The following is a 22,584-nucleotide window of genomic DNA, read 5'->3' on the forward strand; positions in this document are numbered from 1 at the left end:
TTTCACTACCTAAGTCGATACCTATTTGGTGTGTAAACTTGGATATTTTGATCCGCGTTGTTGATGTGTTCTCTTTGAGCATATGTTATAATTAGTTCTCAGTAAGCATTTGGCTTCTTACCACATCTCAGACCACCAGTGGCTATGCTGAAACCCAGAAGAAGAGAAACAGGACTGCTGCATAACCTAAACCCGCTAGAGCCGTTTGGGGCTAAAATAGAACGAGATACGAGGCACTGGATGCAGCGGGCTGGTGGTGTCAAGATACTTTGGCGTTACTTAGCACTATTAGCGGTGCTGTGGTTCGTGCTGGTGCACTATTATGAACGCACAGTAGTTGCAAGAGCGCTCAGACAGTGTATGTGGACTTGGGAACCATGGCCTACGGAAGCTACCCCTCACAGAGTGGCTCTGCTTGCGGACCCACAAATCATGGATGAGCATTCCTACCCAGGGCGGCCACAGTTCGTAAACTGGCTAACTCAGCAGCATTTGGACAATTATCACCGTAAGAACTGGGTCTATATGCATGCAGAACTGAATCCGGATAGCGTAATTTTCCTGGGTGACCTGTTCGACGGCGGACGTGACCAGGATCAGGAGCACTGGACAAAGGAATACCAACGGTTCATGAGGATATTCGAGCCACGGCCTGGAACTCTGACCGTAACTTCGCTAGCCGGGAACCATGACATTGGCTTCGGGGACTCGGTGGTTGATTCAAGCTTGCAGCTTTTCCGGGCCTTTTTTGGGGAGCCTTCGAAAGCAATCGACGTTGGGAACCATACGTTTGTGCTATTAGACACGATCTCACTTTCAAATAAGAAGGATTTGGATATCTCTGCAAAACCGAAGGCCTTCCTGGAGACCTTTGACGTACATGTGCAGAAATATCCTCGCATTTTGCTAACGCACGTACCATTGTGGAGGAACGTCAGGGAACAGACGTGTTCCGGCCCGCGGGAATCCAAGATCCCATTTCCAGCGATGTATGGCTATCAGTACAAGACTTTGATAGATAGTTCACTGACCGATGTGATTCTATCTCGCGTCCAACCCGAAATCGTGTTTTCCGGTGATGACCACGATTACTGCCAGATAAAACATGTGTATCAAGCCAACGGCAAGTCCAAAAATACCGAGGAGATCACAGTTAAGACATGTGCGATGAATATGAACATAAAGAGACCAGCAATACAATTACTTTCCTTATACAATCCAGAAGAGCCCTTACAAGACCCTGATGATCCAAGTTCTACCCTTAAGACATACAAAACGGAAATTTGTTATTTACCGAGCCCATACAAGGCGATTAAAGTATACATCCTATTTTATATTCTCTCATTGGCTCTGCTCATATGGATGAATATGTACCCTTCATCTTTCAATGCCAGAATAGGTTTTAAATTGAGTCGCTGGATGGGAACTTCCGCTAAGCCATTATTACCAATCTCCGCAAAACAAACTGCGAAAGACCGCAAGTCAGCTCTCCAAGGGATGATGTTCACAATTACTAGTAGTGGAGGTGTGCCCACAGTCGTGGCCAACACTGCCGTGCTGACTATCTTAGTATTCTTGATTTTCGCTTACCATTATAGATCTATTTAGCTCGTTCATTATCTTATTTTTACTCAGAGTGTCAGCAGCTACTATATTGCATATCATTTTACATTAAGTTCATCCTGAACTTCGTCCTAAAACTGTCATTGTTAAAGTCTTCCCTTCTGGATATGTACTCACTAATGATGTTACGGCCGATGTTGACTAACCTCCCTTCCTTGGTTAAAGATTCTAGAAGTTCTGGTTGGACCGTGAAGAGGTTGGCTAACTCCCTCAGCAGGGCAAACTTTTCATCCAGTTCTTCGATTCCCCACTCTTCAATAGCATTTTGGTAACCAATTATGTCTTTTGTGACAATAACCCCACCAATAGAGCTGACATAAAACTTTTTATAATGTTGCAGTAACCGTTCGTACAGCGTATTTCCGACTTCCGTGAGGAAGCTTTTTAGGTTAGCGTTATTTAAATGACGCGATGCCTGAGAATGAATGGAGTATAGCATAGTGACTAATTCTGACCCAGTCACTGTATCTTGGTCCAGTAGTTCTTGCGATCTAGGTACAAAATCCTTTTTGTTTTGTTTCAAAAGCACAATCGTAAATCTTTGATCAACCATTTGTACAGTATCTTCTAGTATAATGTTAATAGCAAGCTCAGCCCTCTTTAAATATGCATTAGCAAGCTTTATTATATCCTTCTTAGCCTGCGGTGAATTATTGAGCAACGGTAGGATTATCGCTTTGATAGATGCAGATATTAGACTTAGCATTTCTGTCGTCTTGGAAACATACTTCATGTAGGAGAGATTTAAATTCGTTGTTTGAGCAGGATCAGATGATATCAACTGAGAGTATGCTGCTTCCAATGCTGACTCGACATATGAGCTGATTAACCCCAACAGCATCACTTCAACCAATTCAACACAGAAATCACTGGAATTCGTTGGTATTAGCTCCATCATACGTGCAAGTGACTCCACCGCGCATTTCAGCATTGTATCTAGGCATGATAGAGTAAACAATGGATCTTCATCATGCGTAAGATCGGTGTAGTCTGGTGGCGGACTATTATCAGTTGGCTGCCTTAAAGGTGGGGACCTGGCAGCATTTTTCTTATCCCTTTCTAAATGGCTTCGGATAAAACTATTAACCTTGGACAGCTTACTGTTGGACCCTTGAATAGAATAAGTTGTCAACTCTGCTTTAACATCACCGCTTGCGGATAGCTTGGCAGTAAGGTGCCGCGCACGAATCTCCCTTTCATGATAAGTGTTAAAGTCCGACGTCATATGTATAAGGATACTTTCCAAGCATTTCTTTTCGACATCAAAGTACTTAACTCGATCAAACACAATCTTGGAAAATATCTCCGTAAAACATTGGTCGAGTGCGCTTGCTAAGCTGTTATTGGTATCCCAGTTCATTTCGATAAAGAATTCCGAGAGGTCTTTGATAAACTGATTAATGAGAGAATAAACGGAATGTAACGTCCTAAGATAAGCCAAGTTCGAAATGGTCATAGATGTGTTTAAAAATAGTGTTGCCTTCGGTTCGACCCGCTTTGCCATGAGCTGCTTTAGAAAAAGCTTCATGACAACTGGTGCTCTCTCCTCAAATACCCTCCGAACGATCTCGGCCTCAGCCTTCACAATTTCCTCCATAGAACTTAGGCTTTCGACCAAAGTTTTTGGATAAAACATATCATGTTCCTCAGCGTTTGTTAGTTTCTCCGTGAGTGCTGAGTTCGAGAAGACCGCTACGTCTGCTTCATTTTGTTTGATGAGTTCAGCGTCGGCAAAGTACTCATGCTGGTTGATAAAACTCTGAATGACATTCACTCCACCGTTATAATGTTTTAGTATTAGTGCGATCTCATTCAACTTGTCAAAGTCATTGTTCCGATAGGCTAAGTTAAAGCTATCAAGAAGCTCAGTCTCCATAGCCGATGCGTACTCCTCGAGAGCACTTGTAGTTTCTATAGTTTTCGGTAGAGACTTGGTGTCGATTTTACGTGTCAGAACAAGCAACTGCTTGACCAAAATGGCCGCCTGAGCCTTCTCGCGCCAGTCGGAAGACGTACGCAAAGATTCTAGGTTCGCAGACGTCCCTTCAAGATGGAAGTCCTTATAAAAACTGATAAGCTCTGCTGATTTAACATAGGAGTTCTTCGCTCGCATAGATTTTTCTAACTTCTCTCCCAGTGGGGCAACAACCTGCGTCACCGAGCTTAGCTTCTCGTCAAGGGCGTCATAATTTGAGACAATGGCCTTAAAACGCTCATTTAACTGTAGTACATTGCGTGCGTGTGCGAGTTCACTCTCGGTCACCTCCTGATTCAGATGTACCTTGTTCGATTCGCACTCCACTTTCAGTTTCTTTAGCTCCCGCAAGACAGATTCAAAGGTTCTGATGTACGGTTTCGGGTCTAGCTGATCAAACGTACTGTCTCGGTTTGAGTTCCCATTCGCGCTGGAGCTTAAGGACGAAGGTGCATGTTCCTTACTCAGCTGCTGCACAAATTCGTTCACCGTTAGCCCACCAAGGAAGTTGTCTAGCGTCAGAACCTTCTTCCACTGGTCGTCCAGCTCATAGATCGTATTCATCTCACCTCTCTGCGCGTTCAGTCCCTCGCTACTTTCGCTTTTGTTGTGGCGGGACGTATTTCAGTAGTTAGCACCCCCGTTTCCATTATTAAATGTTCGCTCACGCCACGGGAATTGGTAAAAGGAACCTGGCGATCGCTGTTCCCCAAACGCATTCGTTGAATACCAATGGCAGCCGAAAGAGTGGCGCAGTCTGAGGACAAGCTCACAGCCTCCGGGAGCGATGACGAGGCTCTGGACGAATTGCTAGAGTCGCTGGAGAATGACGACTCTTTTCTCGACCGCTATCGTGAACAACGCACAGAGCAGCTTGCACAGCATTTCCGAGAGGCGCGTCAAAATGCCGCTAGCGGTGACTACGGGCAACTGCACACGTTGGAGGACGAGGGCGCGCTGCTTGCCCTTTCTACGCGAACCGCTCGCGTCGTGATTCATTTCTACCTGGAGACGTTTCCGCGCTGCCAGACAATGGACTCCAAACTGCGAAAGTTAGCTGCCAAGCACATGCACACGCGCTTTGTTCGCATCTCCGTCGAGAAGTGTCCCTTTTTGGTTCAGCGCCTGGGCATCAAAGTCCTCCCATGCGTTATCTCGTACCGGGACGGCCTCGAGCGCGATCGTCTCGTCGGGTTCCAGGATTTGGGGAACCAGCCTGAAGACTTTCCGCTGGCCGCACTCGAGCGGCGACTGGCCTCTATTGGGATGCTCCCTTCAGGTGCTGATGCGCTGACCGTGAATCGCATCGATCGAGATCATGATTACTAGTCACGTGTACATAACTTGGGATTTGACTGCCACCCATACATCTTGACTGCGTTTTTTGTTTTTTTTTTGGACTGTCCTGGCGCGGTTGGCAGACTCGCGCGATGGGCTCGTTCATCAATTATAATTACAAAGTGCCATCATGAAGTAGTATTCATTTTCAGTTTAGCACCCCGTGTATCTGGTAAGAAAGAAGCACAGTTTGCAGACAAGCCAAGATGCAAATTTTTGTTAAGACCCTAACGGGTAAGACTATCACCTTGGAGGTGGAGTCTTCCGACACCATCGACAATGTCAAGGCCAAGATCCAAGACAAGGAGGGTATCCCACCAGACCAGCAGAGATTGATCTTCGCTGGTAAGCAGTTGGAGGACGGCAGAACTTTGTCTGACTACAACATCCAGAAGGAGTCCACTCTCCACTTGGTCTTGCGCTTGAGAGGTGGTGGTAAGAAGAGAAAGAAGAAGGTCTACACCACCCCAAAGAAGATCAAGCACAAGCACAAGAAGGTCAAGCTTGCTATCTTGGGTCTATTCAACGTCGACGCTGAGGGTAAGGTTACCAAGTTGAGAAGAGAGTGCCCAACTGAGACCTGCGGTGCTGGTATCTTCTTGGCTGACCACAAGACTCGTCACTACTGTGGTAAGTGCCATGCCACCTTCATGAAGAAGGACTAAATACAGCCGTGTAAATATACGCATGCTTTTGTATTAGTTACATAACCTTTATCTAGGATTGAAGAGCTTTGGCGGAGTTATGTGTTGCGTCGTCGCTGTTGCGCGAATGCTGGTATGCGGTGCTGATTGTATGGCGAATGCTAGTGATATTAAACATGCCGGTGATGCGGCGATCGGGCTGTGCTTCGGCTTATTGACGTCGATAATGACTATGGAGGCTGGTGGAGTGATACAGGGACTAAAAACTGACTCAAGGCCAACCGGCAGCGTTATTTTAATGCTGTTCATTGTTTGTGGGCGCATCTGTGCTCTCGGGGCGCGCTTCCTATTTACTTGGATTTTTCATTCTCTCATTTAACTCAATGACTAACCGTTTTAGTTGTTCATTCTCCTTCGCTAGCCTGGCCCTGTGACATTCTGACTCTTTTAGCTTGAAAACCGTCCGCTTTAGTTCGCTGCACGACCGTGTGTAGCTTTCTTTTAGGAAATTGAAGTTCAGAATAAGTTTGTGGGTATTGATGATCCTTCGTTTAGTCTCCATAACCTGCTGCATGGTGAACTCTTGTGTAAGTTTCTCTGGAAGTATAGACACAACCGGAGGTGTAGAATGCACTTGAAGCTTTTCTTTTGGTATGTTCGAAGCCATGTTTATCTTCGAGGCGTTTTGATAGCCTTTGATGTTCTTTGCGCCATGCCCCAGAGCGCCCGCAGTAACAGACGTAGAGATCGGCACATTCTGCACCCCAGACCCCTTTGTATCCATCGCCTTGAGGAAGTCGCTGTTGTCGGATAGCGGAGATAGCGATTCGGGAGATATCGTTTCGTAGAACAATCGGCTACGTTTCACTGTGGCCTGTGAGGACGCAACACCTGCATTCTTCCGCTTTCCGTTTGGAGTGGCGCAGATGTGCATGCCAACCTCTTCAGTGCTTTGCCTGGACCGGGCGCCGCCTTGTGCAGTTGGGTGTATGTCCATTGACTGCTGTATGATTGCTTTGGAGCCGACAATGGAAGAGAGGGAGTTCCGCCCATGTGGATAGCGCTGGCCGTCCATGTCCACCGAGCCAAGCGCGCCTTCGTGCACTTGCACAAAAGGCTCTTCGTTGCCTAGTATGCCATCCATCGTGAGCGTGTCCAAGTGAACGTCACCTCCAACTGTGGCCCCGGCGGAACTGTGGTCGTTGTTCCACAGTTCTGGACATGCTATTTCTGCCATTGCCTTCTCAATGGCCTCCGCCATCTCATCACGGTGGCTTATGTTGTGGCTCGCAGAGAAGTCAGGTACCCCAGCCAAAGTCGTTCCCGTAGTCCCAGACGACGGTGGGCCGTGATTGTGTTGTGATAAAAATTTATGCAGCTCCAGCTCCAGGTTATGTTCCTCGTCTTCCCCCTTGAGATCTGGCTTCAGCTGAGACGCGACGGTAATGAATGCATGCTGTGTGGTCGTTTCGAGCGCGACTCCTCTGTTGTGGACAGGATGGGTGTGCTCATGTTGGACAGAGGCGGTTAGGCCCGAATATGAATCCACATTCTTACCCTCGACACTCATCGATCCTGGCTTTCCAACAGTTCCTTCTAATTGGTTGAATCCCGGACTACTTGGTGTGAGAGGTAGCTATCGCTTCGCCGGCAAGTTTTACGAACAGAACAGCTAATATAACTATGCTCATCGCGTGCCGGCCTTGAAATTTTTCAACTTTCCAGCTTTGAAAAAGAAACGGACTTGTTCAGTCCCACACGCACGTGCAGACAGTAGGCCGGACAAATCGGTCCCTTCTAGAAGCAAAGCGAAAGACTTACGCACCCGCGCCGGGCGCAACTCCTGCGTCCGTAACGGTAGTAGGTAACTAGTGGATTCATGTATATTCTATTTACAGCGGGCCGCCCATGCAGTTGCGGAACCATGAAAAACGTGATGCAGATGGCGAAGCGCTAGTCCACAGGACTGCGACAATAGGTGAGATGTTGGGGTCGTAGAACGAAAATTTTAAGTAGGCTGGAAGGCTGCTTCGAGGATCGCGGAGTAGCGACTTAGCAGCGAGTTCTCGTCGGCACCAAGGAGGTCGTCGACAGTTTCGTTGACCTTCGTAACGATGGTCGAGCTGATGTCCTCGACGTACCGCTCACCCTGGTCCCACCTGCGGCTTAGCGCCTTGAGCACGGTCTCAAAGCCGCGCTTGCCTTTCTCGGCGTTGTCGTGGTAGCGCTGCACCGACCACTCCTCCAACTGGTTGCAGACGCGCGCAAATGGCACATAGGCCGTGATCTGCGCCTCCTGCTCAAACAGCGTTTTGCGCGCCGGGTCCACGGGGTCTCTGCTGTACGTCACCGTCTCGCAGACCTTCAGCAGGTTTGCATACGTGAGATTCACGCTACGCAGCGTCAGCGTCTGGCTGTCCAGATCCACGGTCGAAACCTCGCGCACGTAGCTTATGTTGGTACCGCCCACCAGCATCATCACCCACCGCGGCGCAGACTGCTGCACAGTGATCAGCCTCTCGCTGACCAGTTTGCGTCCAGTCGGATCCAGTTCCCGCCGCAGCACGTCTGTGGCCTTCACATGTGTCGACATCTCATTGGGGTATTTTTTCCAGTGGGCCTCCGTGACCTCCTCCCATGGATATGCAAACTCACACCTGTTCTGGAACAACTTCATGGCGTTTGATCTACAGAGTCCTGATGTGAGCTACAGTTTCAGAGCTGAGATTATATATAATAATCGTCCTCACAAAAGGAATTCAGTGATAATTCCTCCGAAAAAGAAACGCCGACCATGTGAAGGATGTGTGGGTCTTAAAATGAGCCACGATGACCACGATGAGCATTGTAATATAATCAGGCAGTAGATACAGGTGCGTCAGATTCATACTTTCTCGAATGAATGGGGGATTGGCAGCCTAAAGAAACGCCAGTCGCCCGCTTGGTGCTCGCTTCTTGTATGTAGAAAATCGTATCCCCGAGGCTGGCACATGAGTAGCAGCATGTTCCTGGCGCAACTGCCAGTAACGAAAGGGTTGCGCTCGGGGTGTGTAACCTTGTGAAAGATGGGGTTGCGAGAGTCAACTGCCTTGAGGTACTCGTGCGTGGTCTGTTGGGTGCCGGTCAGGAACAGGTGGTAGATGGCGAGCAGAAGCGGATACCAGATGCTGACGGCACAGTAGCATATGAGCAGGAGACTCACGGGCGCTGCCGAGGGCGAACCGGCGTGCCGAAGCTTCAGCGCGCAGCATGTCAGGAGCCAGATGGACGATAGCACGCTGCTGAAGAGGAACGCCAGAAAATACCTGTGGTTGCGCTGGCCGATGCAGTTGTTGAGCCAGTCGCAGTGGTGGTCGAACGACAGGATGCAGCTGTCGCACACCGCGCAGTGGGACGCGCGCGGCGGACGCCAGATGCGGCATGTGGTGCAGTACTTCAGGCGCACGGGCGCGTTGGCCACGGGCGACGGCAGAGTGATGATGCTGTAGTATTCGAGGGGTAGCTTGTAGTCATCCTGTAGCTGGGCCAGGTGGATGTTGCGGGGCAGCGTGCCAGGGTCCGTGGCCCCCGTGCTGATGAAGGAGGCGAAGCACAGCGTCCAGAAGTAGTAGCATAAAACCACGCATGGCTTTGCACCAGCAACGTGCTTCCACAGGTACCCTGTCTCGAATACCGAGAAAAGCACGATGGGCGCAATCAGCATGACCAGCACCAACACCGACAGGTACTTGGTCTTGGCCACTGTTCGAAGTCGCCCTCCGCAGAAGAAGATGTAGTTGGTGACGTGGGCAAGCGACTGGTAGTTCTTGAGCGATGTTTCGAACGTGTGGGGTTGATCGACCGTTACCATCCATCGCATCAGCCTCTTGGCCCATCCCATTGTACTCGGTATCTCTTTGTGTTCGCTATCATCGCTGGAGCTATGCAGCGATTGCGCCGCGCTGTACTGTCTGTGTGGGTTGCTAGCTTGCCTGGAGTGTAGTCTCATTCTGTGTCAAACTCATCGAGTGAGCGCGACTAGGGTAATTTACTTTCGGATAATATAAACGTTGCACGAAAACCTGTTCCTTGCAGATTTGACGAGTTGTGTCTTCCACCAGGAACATATTTGGCGGATGCATAGCAAAAGATTGACTAATACATTAGCTTTAGTACGGGGGGGGAAAGAGTGTGTAGGTCACTGTAGCAGGAACCGCATTCCATGGCAAAGTGTGAGAATGTGTTCGAGTCGCGCTCCAACGGAAGAGCAAGGCACGTTTAAGGTGAGAAGGAGTTTAAACTAACCTTAGCAAAAATATGTAAAGCTACTGGAAGCGGTAGCATTGCTCTGTGTACTATGCGGGTCTGATTCTGTAGTATAGGAGAGTGGTTGGGAAAGTGACTAAAAACAGGCAGTTATATTAGGATTATATTAAGTGCTACCTGTTATTTGCGCCTAGGACCCATGCGCCCTTGTTTGCAATGTCGTCGTCGCCGTAAAGATCTAAAGTGAACTTGGGCTTCCTGAATGGCTGACTGGGCTTCGAGGGGCTTGCAAAATGCGAAGTGCTGCCGACGGGGTCCGGTACGGCTAGCTGTGAAAGGGATGTGCCATTATCAGAGTTGTAGATCTGAAGGTTGAATTTGTTTAGAGTCTGTGAAACCTTGTCGCTATTGAAGATAGTTGCGACGGAGCCAGGCTGTGACTGCTGTAGCGTCTTGTTGGCATCGCTATCCTCGGTCTCACGGGGAGTGGGGCACTCGCCTTCGTAGGACGGGCTAGGGAGTGGTTTGTTAGCGCGGAAGTTCAGCGCCAGGCCATTTCCATTCATCAGGGTCTGGAACAATTGTATGGACGGCTGCCGCCGCACCTCATCGAACGACTTTGACACAAGACGCTTGTCGAAAAGGGTGCTACTGCTCGGCGAGGCTTTCTTGTCTTCACTCGAACTGTTCGAGTGGATGCTGAGGAGTTTTGCGAAAGTTCCGGGCAGCAGATGGAGATTTTGCAACGACGAATTGGAACTATTATTGCTGGAAGAGGGCGAGGAAAGCCGTGAGTAAAATTCGGGCGGAATCAGTCCATTAGCGGAACACTCCTGTCGTAGCGATCTCTTCGGGCGCTTGGCTTGGTTTGTGGCAGAGTGTTCTCCAAAGTGTCCGTCATGTACGTATATATTCGTATACCATTCGTTGTTGACTGTTGGCGAGCACATTTCGTCTTCAATATGCTCTAACGGGGGAGGCATGCACTGTGAAAATGGAGCCCGTGATGGTGGGTCCATCAGGCTCAGTGAACGGAACCTCCGGCGCGACGGGGGATCGCTGCTTTCGCATGTAGTATCATGCCCAGTGTCCGGTTCGTTGGTGGCAGTCCTGGAGAGAAGGTTCGGAACATAGAAACTTATTCCATCATCGTCTGAGCTCTCATACTCCATATCACTATCGTCGTCAAAATCGTCGTCGTCTTCAAGCTCGCGTTCATCAGCCGCGGTATGCTTCCAGTCAGCAGGCGCTATTTCGGTCAGTTCATGCTTCAACTCTGTCTTCCCCGAGGACATCGAATGGGCATGAACATGAGCTGCACTCTGACAACTCATAGGTATTAGTTGGGGCCTGTGTGACTGTCGCTGCAAAGACAACGACCTGACCCGAACTGCTTTGTCCTTATTAGAAGTAAGCAAGGAGTTCTGGAATTTTATTATGGATGAGGAGTTCCGCTTCAGAGGAGTTTCGTCCTGCTCTGGGTGTTTCTCCGCAGCAGAAACTATCTTACCATTGCGCTGTAAGGCAGTCTTATTCAGAGAATCGAGAGACTCTTGGCTCAGATAGCTCGTCAGTGGCCGGTCTGACAGGATCGTGAGCAGCGCCTTCACACCGGTACTATTGGTCACTATGACGATTGAGTCCAGGGTGAACGGATCCGGAGGTCGCAGAAACTTCTCATTTAGCTTTGCGTAATACTCCTTGAAAGGTATGGACGATTTGCTCAGTATACTGGAGTACGTGTCTATAAGGAGAAACTCCAGAATATCGGCATCGAGGATTTCCTTGTTTAAAAATGTCGTGAACCACTTCTGAGAAGTTGGGGTAACTTGCACGTAGAAACGTATTCGAATGCAATCTGTATGTGCCCGGACTTCATTCCAGCATGACTCTATTAGAAACCGTATTGATTCCACGTAGCGTAGCGATCCGCTCGAGCACACGTACAGCTTGAAACTGCCCTCGTTCTTCTCGCGCTCCAAAAGCAGCCGCTTCCACACGTCGGGTTTGCCATCGGTGAAGCTACCCAGTATCTGGTCCTTTACCTTGTGTATTTTGAATCTTCGGTTTAGCCGGAAAAGCTTCGCTTGCGTCATCTCATCGTTATAATAATCGATAGTGGGAATGTCGATATAAAGGTATATGTTGAACACATCGAGCCGGCGGTCAACAAACGCTAGTGGATCCATGTAAGATAGCAAGAATAGCGACCCCATGGCCTTAACTTTAACCTTCGAGGCATCCTGCCGAATAGGTGCCTCTTTGCCCATTTCGTTTTACTTATGCAGGCGCAGGCGTGAGGATGACAGACGAGCAACCCGTAAATTGTGCTTAAATTCTAGGCCGGGATAGCGCTCTCCAGGTCTTCGAGTGCGTAGGAGAGTATACAGAGAGGACTTGTTCCACTGTTTTATGACCTTTCTTGCGCCCGTACAGATCACCAAACGACCTAGACTATACGACAACGCCAGCAGTGCCAAATGCAAAGTATTGTAGGCTTAGAGCACCCCTGCAGTGGTTTACGTGTATTAATAGCGCTGCGATTCTCACGTCTTTAAAGAGGCTGAAGAGGATCAAAGTTAAACGGCAATAGATGTCATATTAAACGATTAATCACATGATAACATTCATCGTTCCAGCAGAGCAAAGAACGGACGCTTGCACTGTCGCCGCTACCAAAAGCGGCTAGTCGACTGTCCCCGGATCACCCCGCTCGGCGCACTCCGTCCCCTGCAAAAACATAAGGGTCGCAGCCAGTACTTAGGGGAACCCCAATACCTAGGAGGCGACGCCACGGAAGCCAATGCCAAGCACACAGGGAGAGCCATATCAGGGCGCGGTTGCTCGAGCACTAGCCGCGAAGGAGCTCTCGTACAGCCCATACTCCAAGTTCCGCGTGGGCTGCTGCATCTTGACAGCGTCAGGCGAGTATATTGTCGGCGCTAACGTCGAGAATGCCAGTTACCCAGCCGGTATTTGCGCGGAACGCACAGCGGTCGTAAAGGCGGTAACAGCCGGGCATACGAATTGGGTCTGCATCGCATTGAGTGGGGACTCGTCCGACGTCGTGACCCCGTGTGGGATTTGCCGGCAGGTCCTGCGCGAGTTCGTTGATCCGAAGAAGCTCACGGTGATTATGATGAACGCCGACGGGTCCAAGGTTCTGCAGCGAACATTGGAAGAGCTGTTGCCTTACAGCTTTGGTCCCGATTCTTTAAGGTAGCTGAGCTTAGTTGTGGCATTTCTTTTTCAGTATTAAAATTTTTTTGGATCGCTAGATAATCGTCAGGCTTCGCGATGCGATTCTGCTATCTCTTAACTTTACATAAGTGAGTCGCTCGATAGCATTTGTGTCAAGCGCTGCGTGCATTCGAAAAATATGACTACGGTTTACTGTGCCAGCCTGCAATGCGGGAAGGCGACCGACTCTGCTCTCAAGTGCCCATTGTGTCTCAAGCAGGGCATACAATCGGTGTTCTGCAACGAATCGTGCTACAGGGACTGCTACAAATCGCATAAGGCGCTGCATATCAAGGACGACAGCGACAAGTCGTACGATCCGTTCCAAAATTTCAAATACACGGGCGAGCTGCGCGCGCAATACCCATTGACGCCCAAACGCGCAGTGCCAGACGACATCGAGAAGCCGGACTGGGCTGCCAATGGGCTGCCATTAAGCGAGCAGCGCAACGACCGCTTGAATAAGATCCCCGTCTACAACAAGGAGGAGATCAAACGCATTCGTAAGGCCTGCATGCTCGGCCGGGAGGTGCTGGACATAGCCGCTGCCGCGCTGCGGCCCGGAATCACCACCGATGAGCTGGACGAAATCGTGCATGCGGAGACGATAAAGCGCGGCGCCTACCCCTCTCCGCTCAACTACTACAATTTTCCGAAGTCGGTGTGCACCTCTGTCAACGAGGTCATTTGCCATGGGATTCCAGACAAGTACGTGCTGAAGGACGGCGACATTGTCAACCTTGACGTGTCCCTGTTCTACCAGGGCATGCATGCGGACCTGAACGAGACCTACTACGTGGGCGACAACATCAGCAAGGAGGCGCTCAACACGGTCGAGACGGCCCGGGAGTGCTTGAAGATCGCCACAAAGATGTGCAAGCCTGGTGTCCGTTTCCAGGACCTGGGAGACGCAATTGAAAAGCACGCGAAGCAGAACAAGTGTTCTGTTGTGAAGACATACTGTGGACACGGCGTCGGGAAATTCTTCCACTGCTCGCCCAGTATCCCGCATTACGCTAACAACAAGACGCCCGGCGTTATGAAGCCCGGCATGGTCTTTACTATCGAGCCCATGATTAACGAGGGGGTGTGGCAGGATCTGACTTGGCCCGATGACTGGACTGCTGCGACAAAAGATGGTAAGCTGAGCGCGCAGTTCGAAAATTCGTTACTCATCACCGAAACCGGAGTGGAGATCCTTACTGCACGCACCAAGAAATCGCCGGGCGGCCCACGGCCAAGGACCAAGTAGCCATTTTCTACAGTGCAGTTAGTATGATACAGTTGAATTTGTATATAGTTTCTCACTAAGCCTTGCTCGAGGTCAGGCTGGTGACGTCTGGAGCTGCCTTTGGCCGGGTAACATTTGTCATTCTAAGAGGTGGCAAATTTTAAGTGTTCTACCTGCATGAAGAAGCGCCATTGCATTGAAAGATCAGCTAGTGAGAAGAACAAACCACAACATCATTCCTACATGTCTGTTCAGTTGCTAAACCCCAAAGCCGAATCCTTACGGAGGGATGCTGCGCTCAAAGTCAATGTCACCTCAGCTGAAGGCTTACAATCCGTGTTGGAAACGAACCTGGGGCCTAAAGGTACTCTAAAGATGCTGGTCGATGGCGCGGGGAACATCAAGCTCACCAAGGACGGTAAGGTTCTGCTGACTGAAATGCAGATCCAATCGCCCACGGCAGTAATGATTGCGCGCGCCGCGTCTGCACAGGATGAGATCACTGGCGATGGGACTACCACGGTAGTGTGCTTGGTAGGGGAGCTGATGCGCCAAGCGTATAGATTTATTCAGGAGGGTGTACACCCCCGTACGATCACTGACGGATTTGAAATTGCCAGAAAGGAAACTATCGAATTTCTCGAGCAGTTCAAGGTTACGAAGGACGGTGAGGATGGGCTAGATCGCGAGTTTTTGCTGCAAGTGGCCCGGTCTTCCCTTTCCACCAAGGTGAACGCCGAACTGGCAGAGGTGTTGACGCCAATTGTTACCGATGCAGTGCTTGCTGTGTCCGACATCAACACAAACGCCCTAGATCTGTACATGGTAGAGATCATGCAGATGCAGCACCTAACTCCAAAAGACACTGTGTTTGTACGGGGCCTGGTGCTTGACCACGGTGGCAGACACCCAGATATGCCTAACAGAGTTGAAAACGCACACGTGCTTATCCTAAACGTTTCTCTAGAGTACGAGAAGACCGAAGTGAACTCGAGTTTCTTTTATAGCTCTGCCGAACAGAGAGACAAGCTTGCAGCTAGTGAACGGAGATTTGTCGATGAGAAACTCAAAAAGATCATTGAGTTGAAAAACGAAGTTTGCGGGCTCAACTCCGATAAGGGATTCGTGATCATCAACCAGAAGGGGATTGACCCTATGTCGCTCGACGTGCTAGCGAAGCATGGGATCCTTGCCTTGAGAAGAGCAAAGAGACGTAACATGGAGAGACTGCAGCTTGTGACTGGCGGTGAGGCCCAGAACTCGGTTGATGATCTTTCACCATCCGTCCTTGGTTACTCGGGTCTAGTGTACCAGGAAACCATCGGTGAGGAGAAGTTCACCTATGTCACGGAAAACAAAGACCCCAAGTCCTGCACGATTCTAATTAAGGGCTCCTCCCACCACGCTCTAGCGCAAACGAAGGATGCCGTGAGAGATGGCTTGCGTGCCGTTGCAAATGTCATCAAGGACAAGGCCGTTGTCCCGGGCGCCGGCTCTTTCTACATAGCAGCCGCGGACCACTTGAAGAAGGCAAACCATGCCCAGCTCGGTGCCAAAGGTAAGACTAAGACTGGTCTGCAAGCCTTTGCCGAGGCTCTGCTTGTTATTCCTAAGACTCTGGTCAAGAACTCCGGTTACGATGCATTGGACGTCTTAGCACTATGTCAGGATGAACTTGAGGAGGACAGCACGAGAAGTGTGGGTGTCGACTTATCGTCTGGGGATTCTTGCGATCCAACTATCGAGGGTATTTGGGATTCGTACCGCGTTATAAGGAATGCGGTTACCGGCGCCACTGGCATTGCAAGCAATTTGTTGCTTTGTGATGAGTTGCTAAGAGCTGGCAGGTCCACCCTGAAGGAAGGCCCAGCGCATTGATTCCCCATTTGCAACCTGCCAGAGTATTAGGTCATAGGCATCAAGCAATAAAATGTACCATATAATATATACCGTTATCATTCCAGGCTGAGCTTGACTGGCCATGGTTTCGTTATTTGTGATACATGCTTCCACGTGTCATGTGACCGGTTTTGTTGGAGCATCAGAAATAGACATGTATAACGACTCCCACTACACATACCTAAGCTACTGAAGTTAAACCGCAGTGAAAACTTCATTCTAATTATGTCTCCAGACTCTAATTCATCTTTGAGGGAGAGGCAGATTGGTACGTCATTAAACTAGTTTATTGCTCCTTCTGTATCAAGGGATGCGGTAGGGTATTTTCACTGACTATGATACTAACACCAATTGTTTTCAGCTGCAATCGAGAAACTACTCGTGTTGAATGCTGCTAATGCATCGACTGACCTGACGTCAGGCCTTGACGATCAAGAACTCGTTTGGAAGGCTTTGGTGCTTGATGCCAAGAGTACAGCGATCATTTCCTCTGTTATGCGTGTCAACGACCTTTTGAGGTCAGGCATCACGGTCCATTATTCAATTACGCAGAACAGAGCTCCACTACCGGATGTTCCGGCGATATATTTTGTTCAACCAAAAAAGGAGAACATCGACTTGATTGTGATGGACCTCAAAGGGGACAAGTATGCTGATTTCTACATCAATTTCACTTCTTCACTACCAAGAGACATGCTAGAGTACCTAGCCAGTGAGGTTGCTTCACTTGGGAAGGCAAGCAGAATTAAACAGGTTTATGACCAGTATTTGGACTTCATTGTGACCGAACCGGAACTTTTCTCTCTTGAGCTTCCTGAAACATATCTGAAGATCAACAGTCCAGTCTCCAGCGAGGATACAATCACCCAGCTGTGTGACACAATTGCTGATGGACTTTATAATGTTATCCTCACTCTTGATTCTGTTCCAATAATTAGAGCGCCCAGGGACGGCCCAGCAGAAATGGTGGCCCAGAAGTTGGATAGCAAGTTACGGGACTATGTTATCAATACAAGATCGAACACAAATTCATCTACGAACACAAACTTGGAGCGGTTCGTGTTGGTTATATTGGACAGGAACATTGACCTACCTTCAATGTTTGCGCATTCGTGGATCTACCAATGTTTAGTATTTGACGTATTCAATCTCTCCAGAAATACGATTTCAGTACCGAATACTGATGAAAAGGGACAACCCACATATAAGAAGATGGATATTGAGCCTAAAGACTTCTTTTGGACGACAAATGCGCACTTGCCGTTCCCAGACGCAGTGGAGAATGTCGAAAATGCATTGGCAGACTATAAGGCCGAGGCGGAAGCGATAACCAGGAAGACAGGCGTTGACAATATAGGCGATTTAGATCCTAACTCTCAAAATGATACTTTGCAAATTCAGGAGGCAGTGAACAAGTTGCCGGAACTGACTGCTAGGAAGAATATCATTGATACACATATGAATGTTCTGGCTGCGTTGTTGAAAGAGCTAGAAAATAAAGGGTTGGATTCGTTCTTTGAAATGGAGCAACAAAGTGACTCTGCTAAGGTGAGGCAAGCATTCATGGACGTTTTGAAAGATGGCAAGACCAATAACCTCAAGGACAAGTTAAGGACATACATAATCATCTATTTGACTAGTTCGGAGAAGCTTCCCGATCAATTCGTCCAACATGTTGAGAGTTACTTCAAAGATAATAATTTCGAAACGCCAGCGTTGAAGTACATCTATAAGTTGAAGGAGCTTGCAAACATATCTAGCATGCCATTGCGTAGCGAACCTGCTATTCATGACTCAAAGGTTCAAGTGGGCGCTGGAAATTCTTCACAGCTATTATCCGGCCTATCGAATAAGTTGCTAGGCCTTACAGAAGGGAAGATACAAGGTGGTGTAGGATCGCTTATCTCAGGCATGAAGAAGTTTTTACCTGAAAAAAAGGCGATTCCTGTTACAAACGCATTGGCGTCTGTTATGGATCCCTTGAATAGCTCACAGAGCAGTTTGGAGGCGACAGATGATTATCTGTATTTTGATCCACGGGTAATGAGGGGGGCTCATTCCCAGAAGCCAAAAAGACAGTCTTATAACAAGGCGTTGGTTTTTGTTGTTGGCGGTGGCAATTACATGGAGTACCAGAATTTACAGGAATGGGCACATCAACAGGGTAGTTCCAAAAAGGTCATCTATGGTAGTACAGCTATCATAACCCCCTCTTCGTTTTTGGAGGAACTCTCCAAACTCGGCTGAATGGATTCGTACTACGCTGACAGAGCTCTCTGTGTGCTATTGCAATATCGAAGCATAGCAACGGGGGTTGGGCCTATGTTATTGCTGCGTAGATAATTTGGAATTATAGAGATCCCTTCAAAATATTTTTACATATGTACTACTTATAATATTTCATAGGATATAGCATCCTGCCGATTTATAAGTAGTTCGAGTTCGATTCTAAGATTTTAGTAGACCTCTTGGCATCCAGAAATAGCATCTTGGCTTCTTCAATGTCGGATAGTAGAATTTCTGTGCGGCCAGCTGTGGCAGCCAAGATGCCTGCCGGGGTTAACAGCTGCAAGGCGTAACGCAACGACATATCAGAGCCCATGGCCGCTAAAAGATCAAGTGCAGCCTGCTCAAGTTGCAGGTTTTCGACCTTAGACCTCTTTTCGATGATCACACGGATCTCATCTTGCGTATAAGGCAATGTCCGCACGATGAGCAAACGGTCAATCAAGTCCGGAGGAATACCATGCGCTGAGACAACATCTTCAGTACCGCGTACAGTGGTCATGCCCCTGTTGGACGCCAAAACGACAACTGGTGCAATCTCCAACTCGAGCGCTCTATTCAAGAAGGTGAAAATCTCAATGTCCAACATGTTTACCTCATCGATGAAGAGCACACCAGGAACCAACTCTGCCACGCCCTGATCGATGTACTTCGCAACGACTTTGTTGACCTCATGGCGCAATTTCTCGGTTATTTCCGTCTTCTTTGGCTTCATAAGCTGGCCCATCATAGAGATAACATCCTGGCCGCCCTGAGGGCGCGCATTGGCAACATCGAGGTCATGCAGAGTGACATCTTGGATAATCTCCTTCTTTTTGTGCACCTCACCCTTTGGCAGCGGAACGTATTCTTCTGCCTCCAGGTCGAATTCCGTCGCATACGCGTCGGAACGCCCCACGCGCTTGACTGCCCCCGAGTTTGACTCAATGTAGATCACGTCGCCCACACTCACCTTCTCGCGTTGGATGCTCTCGTAGATGGTAGGGTCCAAACGCAGTGTCTTGGTGCCCTTGGCCGACTTCAGGCCGACGATAACGTGCGAGATGGTCTTGCCGTATCCGCCAAGTGGATTTTCCGCCTCCTCCGGAGTTAGCTCCGTTACCTCTCCCTCGTAGACCTCCTTCACCTCCTTAATGCGCAGCCCAATCGCGCGCCGGAAGTTCTCCATCAGCGTCTCCGTCTTCTTCACCTCAACCGAAAACAGCTCCGATCCTACCAGCGGGCAGAACGGGACCTTCGGCCCCAGCTCCTGCGTAATCGCCAGTGCTAGCGCCGTCTTCCCCGTCGAGGGGCCACCGGCTAGTAAAATCGCCCTCCCGGACATCCGCTTCGCCTTGATCAGGTCCACGATCACGCCGCAGGCCTCGCGAGCCTCGACCTGCCCCACAAATCCACCTTCCACCTGCTTCGCGGCGCCAAACTCGTCCAATCCCAGCCCCTTGATGTGAGTGTGCGCTGCTGTACGCGCGCCAGCGCTACTGCCGGGCACCTGGTCCTTAACTTCGCTGATCTGCACCATACTTTCGACCTGGGTCTTATGCTAACCGCCAAACTCTGCGCCCACTTCTGCTCTTCAATGCCCATCCGTTCCCGACCGATAGAACAAATTTCAACTATCACTTGGTACGAAAGGACATGCAAATATCATGTCACATTATACGAGTTCGATTCTGTGTATATTACGTAATCAGACCGATGGCCAGCTCACTGCGATGGGCTAAGCAGTAGGCGAATGTAGGCGTAACGGGACCAGGAGCCCATGCGACAAAAGCCGCTATCGCCACACCGGAAGTCCTGCCTTTGTTTTACGGGGGATAAGTTTTCCGGATTGGTCGAAAGCGAACGCCGGCAAAATTGGGCCCGCCGTCACTCATTTCATGTCCGCTACACGCCACGCAGCGGGGCAACCACGAGTGCAGCAAGCGGCAGAGGTTTGTGGAACGTGCGGGATGACGGAGGCTACTGGTGGTATCGGTGTGAAGCGGTACCGGTCGCCGATGAAGGTGAAGCTGCCGATCACGCCGCCGTCGAGCGTCAAAAAGAAGCAGACAGAGGCCTGCGACAGCGGGCCGAGCGTGTCCGAGGAGGTCACACCGAAGGAGCTGTTACCGGCGCTGCGCAAGGCGCGGGCTCCGGTGCGGAGGAAGCCGCGGCTGACGTACAGGCCTGCGACGAACTCGGTATTTCAGCTAGCGCATTACGTCAGTGACCCGGAGCTGGTGAGCGCGCGGGACGCCGACTTCATTCGGTATGCGCTCCAGCACAGTCGGGACATCGTGGTGGTCACGGGTGCGGGGATCTCTGTGGCTGCAGGCATCCCAGACTTTCGGTCCAGCGACGGATTGTTTGCGACGTTGCGTGGCGGCAAGGTCAAGTCGGGCAAACATTTGTTTGACTTCAATCATGTGTACTCATCGGACGACATGAGCATGCAGTTCAACAGGATGATCGTGGACATACATGGCAAGAGCCAGCGGTTTGAGCCGACAGAGTTCCATCGGCTTTTGGACGGGTTAGCGCAGCAGGGGCGGGTGCGGCGGATTTATACTCAGAACATTGACTGTCTCGAGAACAAGCTAGCAAACATCTCTTCTCTGCAGACCGGCCCGAAGCAGGTTCCAAAGACGATACAATTACACGGTAGCATAAATCACATGTGCTGCAACAAATGCCGAAAGATATATGACATGGATCCAACTCTTTTCAAGTGCGGGGATAATGATACCACAGGTGATGTGATACCTGTGTGCCCCGAGTGCGAAGAGCTCGAGGCTGTTCGGCGCATTGCCGGAAAACGAGAACAGGGAGTTGGAAAGTTGAGGCCATATATTGTTCTATACAACGAAGTTCATCCTGAAGGTGAGAAGGTGGGTGAAATTGTGGCCAAGGATTTACGCTTGAAGTGCGATTGTTTGATAATTGTGGGGACATCACTACAGATTCCCGGCGTAAAGACTATCTGCAGGCAGTTTTGCCAGGCTGTGCGCGCACGGAAGGGGATCGTGTTGTGGGTGAACAAGGAGCTCCCGACGCAAGCCATTCAGGATTTCCTAGGCGGAATGGATTTGATCATTGTTGGCGACTGCCAGGACCTCACTACACTAGCGCCTTCATTCAATTAGGGGCTTCTAATGTTGTATATTCACTAATTATCGGTACAACACTACAGTTGCTTCAATGCATACGAAAACCTTCTTGTTGTCGCTATAGCTTGCTCCTACATGTCTTCTATCTCTAGAGCATCGTTTGGTTCTTTTGGCTCCTGCGCTTCACCCCACTGCGTTATATCATCAATATAACTTAAAATGGTCGACACGCTATCGGGGTTCTTCGCCTCAAGAGGAAGAAACTGAACCATGCCAAAATCGTCGACGAGGTTGGCAATCGCCTTATTTAATTGATGGAACTTGGAATTGGTGTCAGCGTTTGCTGAGTCTACCAACAGCATCGGGTCGGGGTTTAGAAACCTCTTCAACCTTTTCTTACTGTATTCGTCTTTTATCAAGTCTACCTTACTGAGCACATTTATATGTGGTAGCTCAAGCAGGATCATTGCAGACATAGCGCTTAGCGCACCACTGAAGAACTTGGAGGTGTCGATCACAAAAGGCGCTTCCAATAGATAAGAAGCACATAAATTGAAATTTAGTTGATTCTGTAAATGGCGCACGATGGTGGGTAACACCGGAATGTGTGTGTATAGTTCGATCTGCCCGGGACAGTCGAAGATCAGATACTCATCGTTGTAGTCACCAATCTCCTCATCGAGCCAGTCTAGGTTCTCCAGCAAGTACTCAAAGCAATATACCAGCGAGCCGTTTGGACCTAGACTCAGCTCTTCCATTACATCGTCCAACGAGATCAAGTCTCTAATATCCACGGTGAACTCATATTCACTTGCTTCTGCAGCAGGATCCAGGTTGACAATGTGGGCTCTCCGACCCACTGATTGCATATATGAGATGATACCATTACAGAAGGTACTTTTTCCCGCACCTGCTGGACCAAGCACTAGCACTCCAACGCGCGACATATCAGACTAACAACAAAACGTGTTCTTCTGCAGAGGCCTGTGTAATTAATAATTGCAGTACTTTTTTTAA

The 22,584-nt window shown here is 49.4% G+C and overlaps 15 protein-coding genes across 15 annotated transcripts; 8 read left to right on the top strand and 7 right to left on the bottom strand.

Annotated features, from left to right (window-relative positions):
• Positions 1–144: 144 nt before the first annotated feature.
• On the top strand, positions 145–1,608 carry CDC1 (putative lipid phosphatase CDC1; the record flags this gene model as incomplete). Its single annotated transcript, NM_211598.2, has 1 exon — positions 145–1,608. The coding sequence occupies one exon, from the start codon at positions 145–147 to the stop codon at positions 1,606–1,608; it is 1,464 nt and encodes a 487-aa protein (NP_986536.2).
• A 58-nt stretch (positions 1,609–1,666) lies between these two features.
• Positions 1,667–4,162, bottom strand: SEC10 (exocyst subunit SEC10; the record flags this gene model as incomplete). The annotated part of the gene is made up of 1 exon (NM_211599.2): positions 1,667–4,162. One exon carries the CDS (start codon positions 4,160–4,162, stop codon positions 1,667–1,669), a length of 2,496 nt encoding a protein of 831 aa, NP_986537.2.
• Positions 4,163–4,330: 168 nt separating this feature from the next.
• PLP1 (Plp1p) lies at positions 4,331–4,927 on the top strand (the record flags this gene model as incomplete). The annotated part of the gene is made up of 1 exon (NM_211600.1): positions 4,331–4,927. The coding sequence occupies one exon, from the start codon at positions 4,331–4,333 to the stop codon at positions 4,925–4,927; it is 597 nt and encodes a 198-aa protein (NP_986538.1).
• Positions 4,928–5,142: 215 nt separating this feature from the next.
• RPS31 (ubiquitin-40S ribosomal protein S31 fusion protein) lies at positions 5,143–5,601 on the top strand (the record flags this gene model as incomplete). The annotated part of the gene is made up of 1 exon (NM_211601.1): positions 5,143–5,601. The coding sequence occupies one exon, from the start codon at positions 5,143–5,145 to the stop codon at positions 5,599–5,601; it is 459 nt and encodes a 152-aa protein (NP_986539.1).
• Positions 5,602–5,926: 325 nt separating this feature from the next.
• ATC1 (Atc1p) lies at positions 5,927–7,150 on the bottom strand (the record flags this gene model as incomplete). Its single annotated transcript, NM_211602.2, has 1 exon — positions 5,927–7,150. The coding sequence occupies one exon, from the start codon at positions 7,148–7,150 to the stop codon at positions 5,927–5,929; it is 1,224 nt and encodes a 407-aa protein (NP_986540.2).
• A 438-nt stretch (positions 7,151–7,588) lies between these two features.
• AGOS_AGL126C (PRELI/slowmo family protein) lies at positions 7,589–8,257 on the bottom strand (the record flags this gene model as incomplete). The annotated part of the gene is made up of 1 exon (NM_211603.1): positions 7,589–8,257. One exon carries the CDS (start codon positions 8,255–8,257, stop codon positions 7,589–7,591), a length of 669 nt encoding a protein of 222 aa, NP_986541.1.
• A 207-nt stretch (positions 8,258–8,464) lies between these two features.
• ERF2 (palmitoyltransferase ERF2) lies at positions 8,465–9,568 on the bottom strand (the record flags this gene model as incomplete). The annotated part of the gene is made up of 1 exon (NM_211604.1): positions 8,465–9,568. The coding sequence occupies one exon, from the start codon at positions 9,566–9,568 to the stop codon at positions 8,465–8,467; it is 1,104 nt and encodes a 367-aa protein (NP_986542.1).
• Positions 9,569–9,998: 430 nt separating this feature from the next.
• Positions 9,999–12,095, bottom strand: SND1 (Snd1p; the record flags this gene model as incomplete). Its single annotated transcript, NM_211605.2, has 1 exon — positions 9,999–12,095. The coding sequence occupies one exon, from the start codon at positions 12,093–12,095 to the stop codon at positions 9,999–10,001; it is 2,097 nt and encodes a 698-aa protein (NP_986543.2).
• A 533-nt stretch (positions 12,096–12,628) lies between these two features.
• CDD1 (cytidine deaminase) lies at positions 12,629–13,048 on the top strand (the record flags this gene model as incomplete). The annotated part of the gene is made up of 1 exon (NM_211606.1): positions 12,629–13,048. One exon carries the CDS (start codon positions 12,629–12,631, stop codon positions 13,046–13,048), a length of 420 nt encoding a protein of 139 aa, NP_986544.1.
• A 156-nt stretch (positions 13,049–13,204) lies between these two features.
• Positions 13,205–14,317, top strand: MAP1 (methionine aminopeptidase MAP1; the record flags this gene model as incomplete). The annotated part of the gene is made up of 1 exon (NM_211607.1): positions 13,205–14,317. One exon carries the CDS (start codon positions 13,205–13,207, stop codon positions 14,315–14,317), a length of 1,113 nt encoding a protein of 370 aa, NP_986545.1.
• A 156-nt stretch (positions 14,318–14,473) lies between these two features.
• On the top strand, positions 14,474–16,174 carry CCT6 (chaperonin-containing T-complex subunit CCT6; the record flags this gene model as incomplete). The annotated part of the gene is made up of 1 exon (NM_211608.1): positions 14,474–16,174. The coding sequence occupies one exon, from the start codon at positions 14,474–14,476 to the stop codon at positions 16,172–16,174; it is 1,701 nt and encodes a 566-aa protein (NP_986546.1).
• A 246-nt stretch (positions 16,175–16,420) lies between these two features.
• On the top strand, positions 16,421–18,442 carry SLY1 (syntaxin-binding protein; the record flags this gene model as incomplete). The annotated part of the gene is made up of 2 exons (NM_211609.1): positions 16,421–16,463; positions 16,557–18,442. 2 exons carry the CDS (start codon positions 16,421–16,423, stop codon positions 18,440–18,442), a joined length of 1,929 nt encoding a protein of 642 aa, NP_986547.1.
• A 178-nt stretch (positions 18,443–18,620) lies between these two features.
• Positions 18,621–20,000, bottom strand: RVB1 (RuvB family ATP-dependent DNA helicase pontin; the record flags this gene model as incomplete). Its single annotated transcript, NM_211610.1, has 1 exon — positions 18,621–20,000. The coding sequence occupies one exon, from the start codon at positions 19,998–20,000 to the stop codon at positions 18,621–18,623; it is 1,380 nt and encodes a 459-aa protein (NP_986548.1).
• A 358-nt stretch (positions 20,001–20,358) lies between these two features.
• HST4 (NAD-dependent histone deacetylase HST4) lies at positions 20,359–21,603 on the top strand (the record flags this gene model as incomplete). The annotated part of the gene is made up of 1 exon (NM_211611.1): positions 20,359–21,603. One exon carries the CDS (start codon positions 20,359–20,361, stop codon positions 21,601–21,603), a length of 1,245 nt encoding a protein of 414 aa, NP_986549.1.
• A 95-nt stretch (positions 21,604–21,698) lies between these two features.
• GPN3 (putative signal sequence-binding GTPase GPN3) lies at positions 21,699–22,514 on the bottom strand (the record flags this gene model as incomplete). Its single annotated transcript, NM_211612.1, has 1 exon — positions 21,699–22,514. One exon carries the CDS (start codon positions 22,512–22,514, stop codon positions 21,699–21,701), a length of 816 nt encoding a protein of 271 aa, NP_986550.1.
• Positions 22,515–22,584: the final 70 nt, after the last annotated feature.

This window comes from Eremothecium gossypii, chromosome VII, assembly GCF_000091025.4.
Source record: "Eremothecium gossypii ATCC 10895 chromosome VII, complete sequence".
Classification (NCBI taxonomy): Eukaryota; Fungi; Ascomycota; class Saccharomycetes; order Saccharomycetales; family Saccharomycetaceae; genus Eremothecium; species Eremothecium gossypii.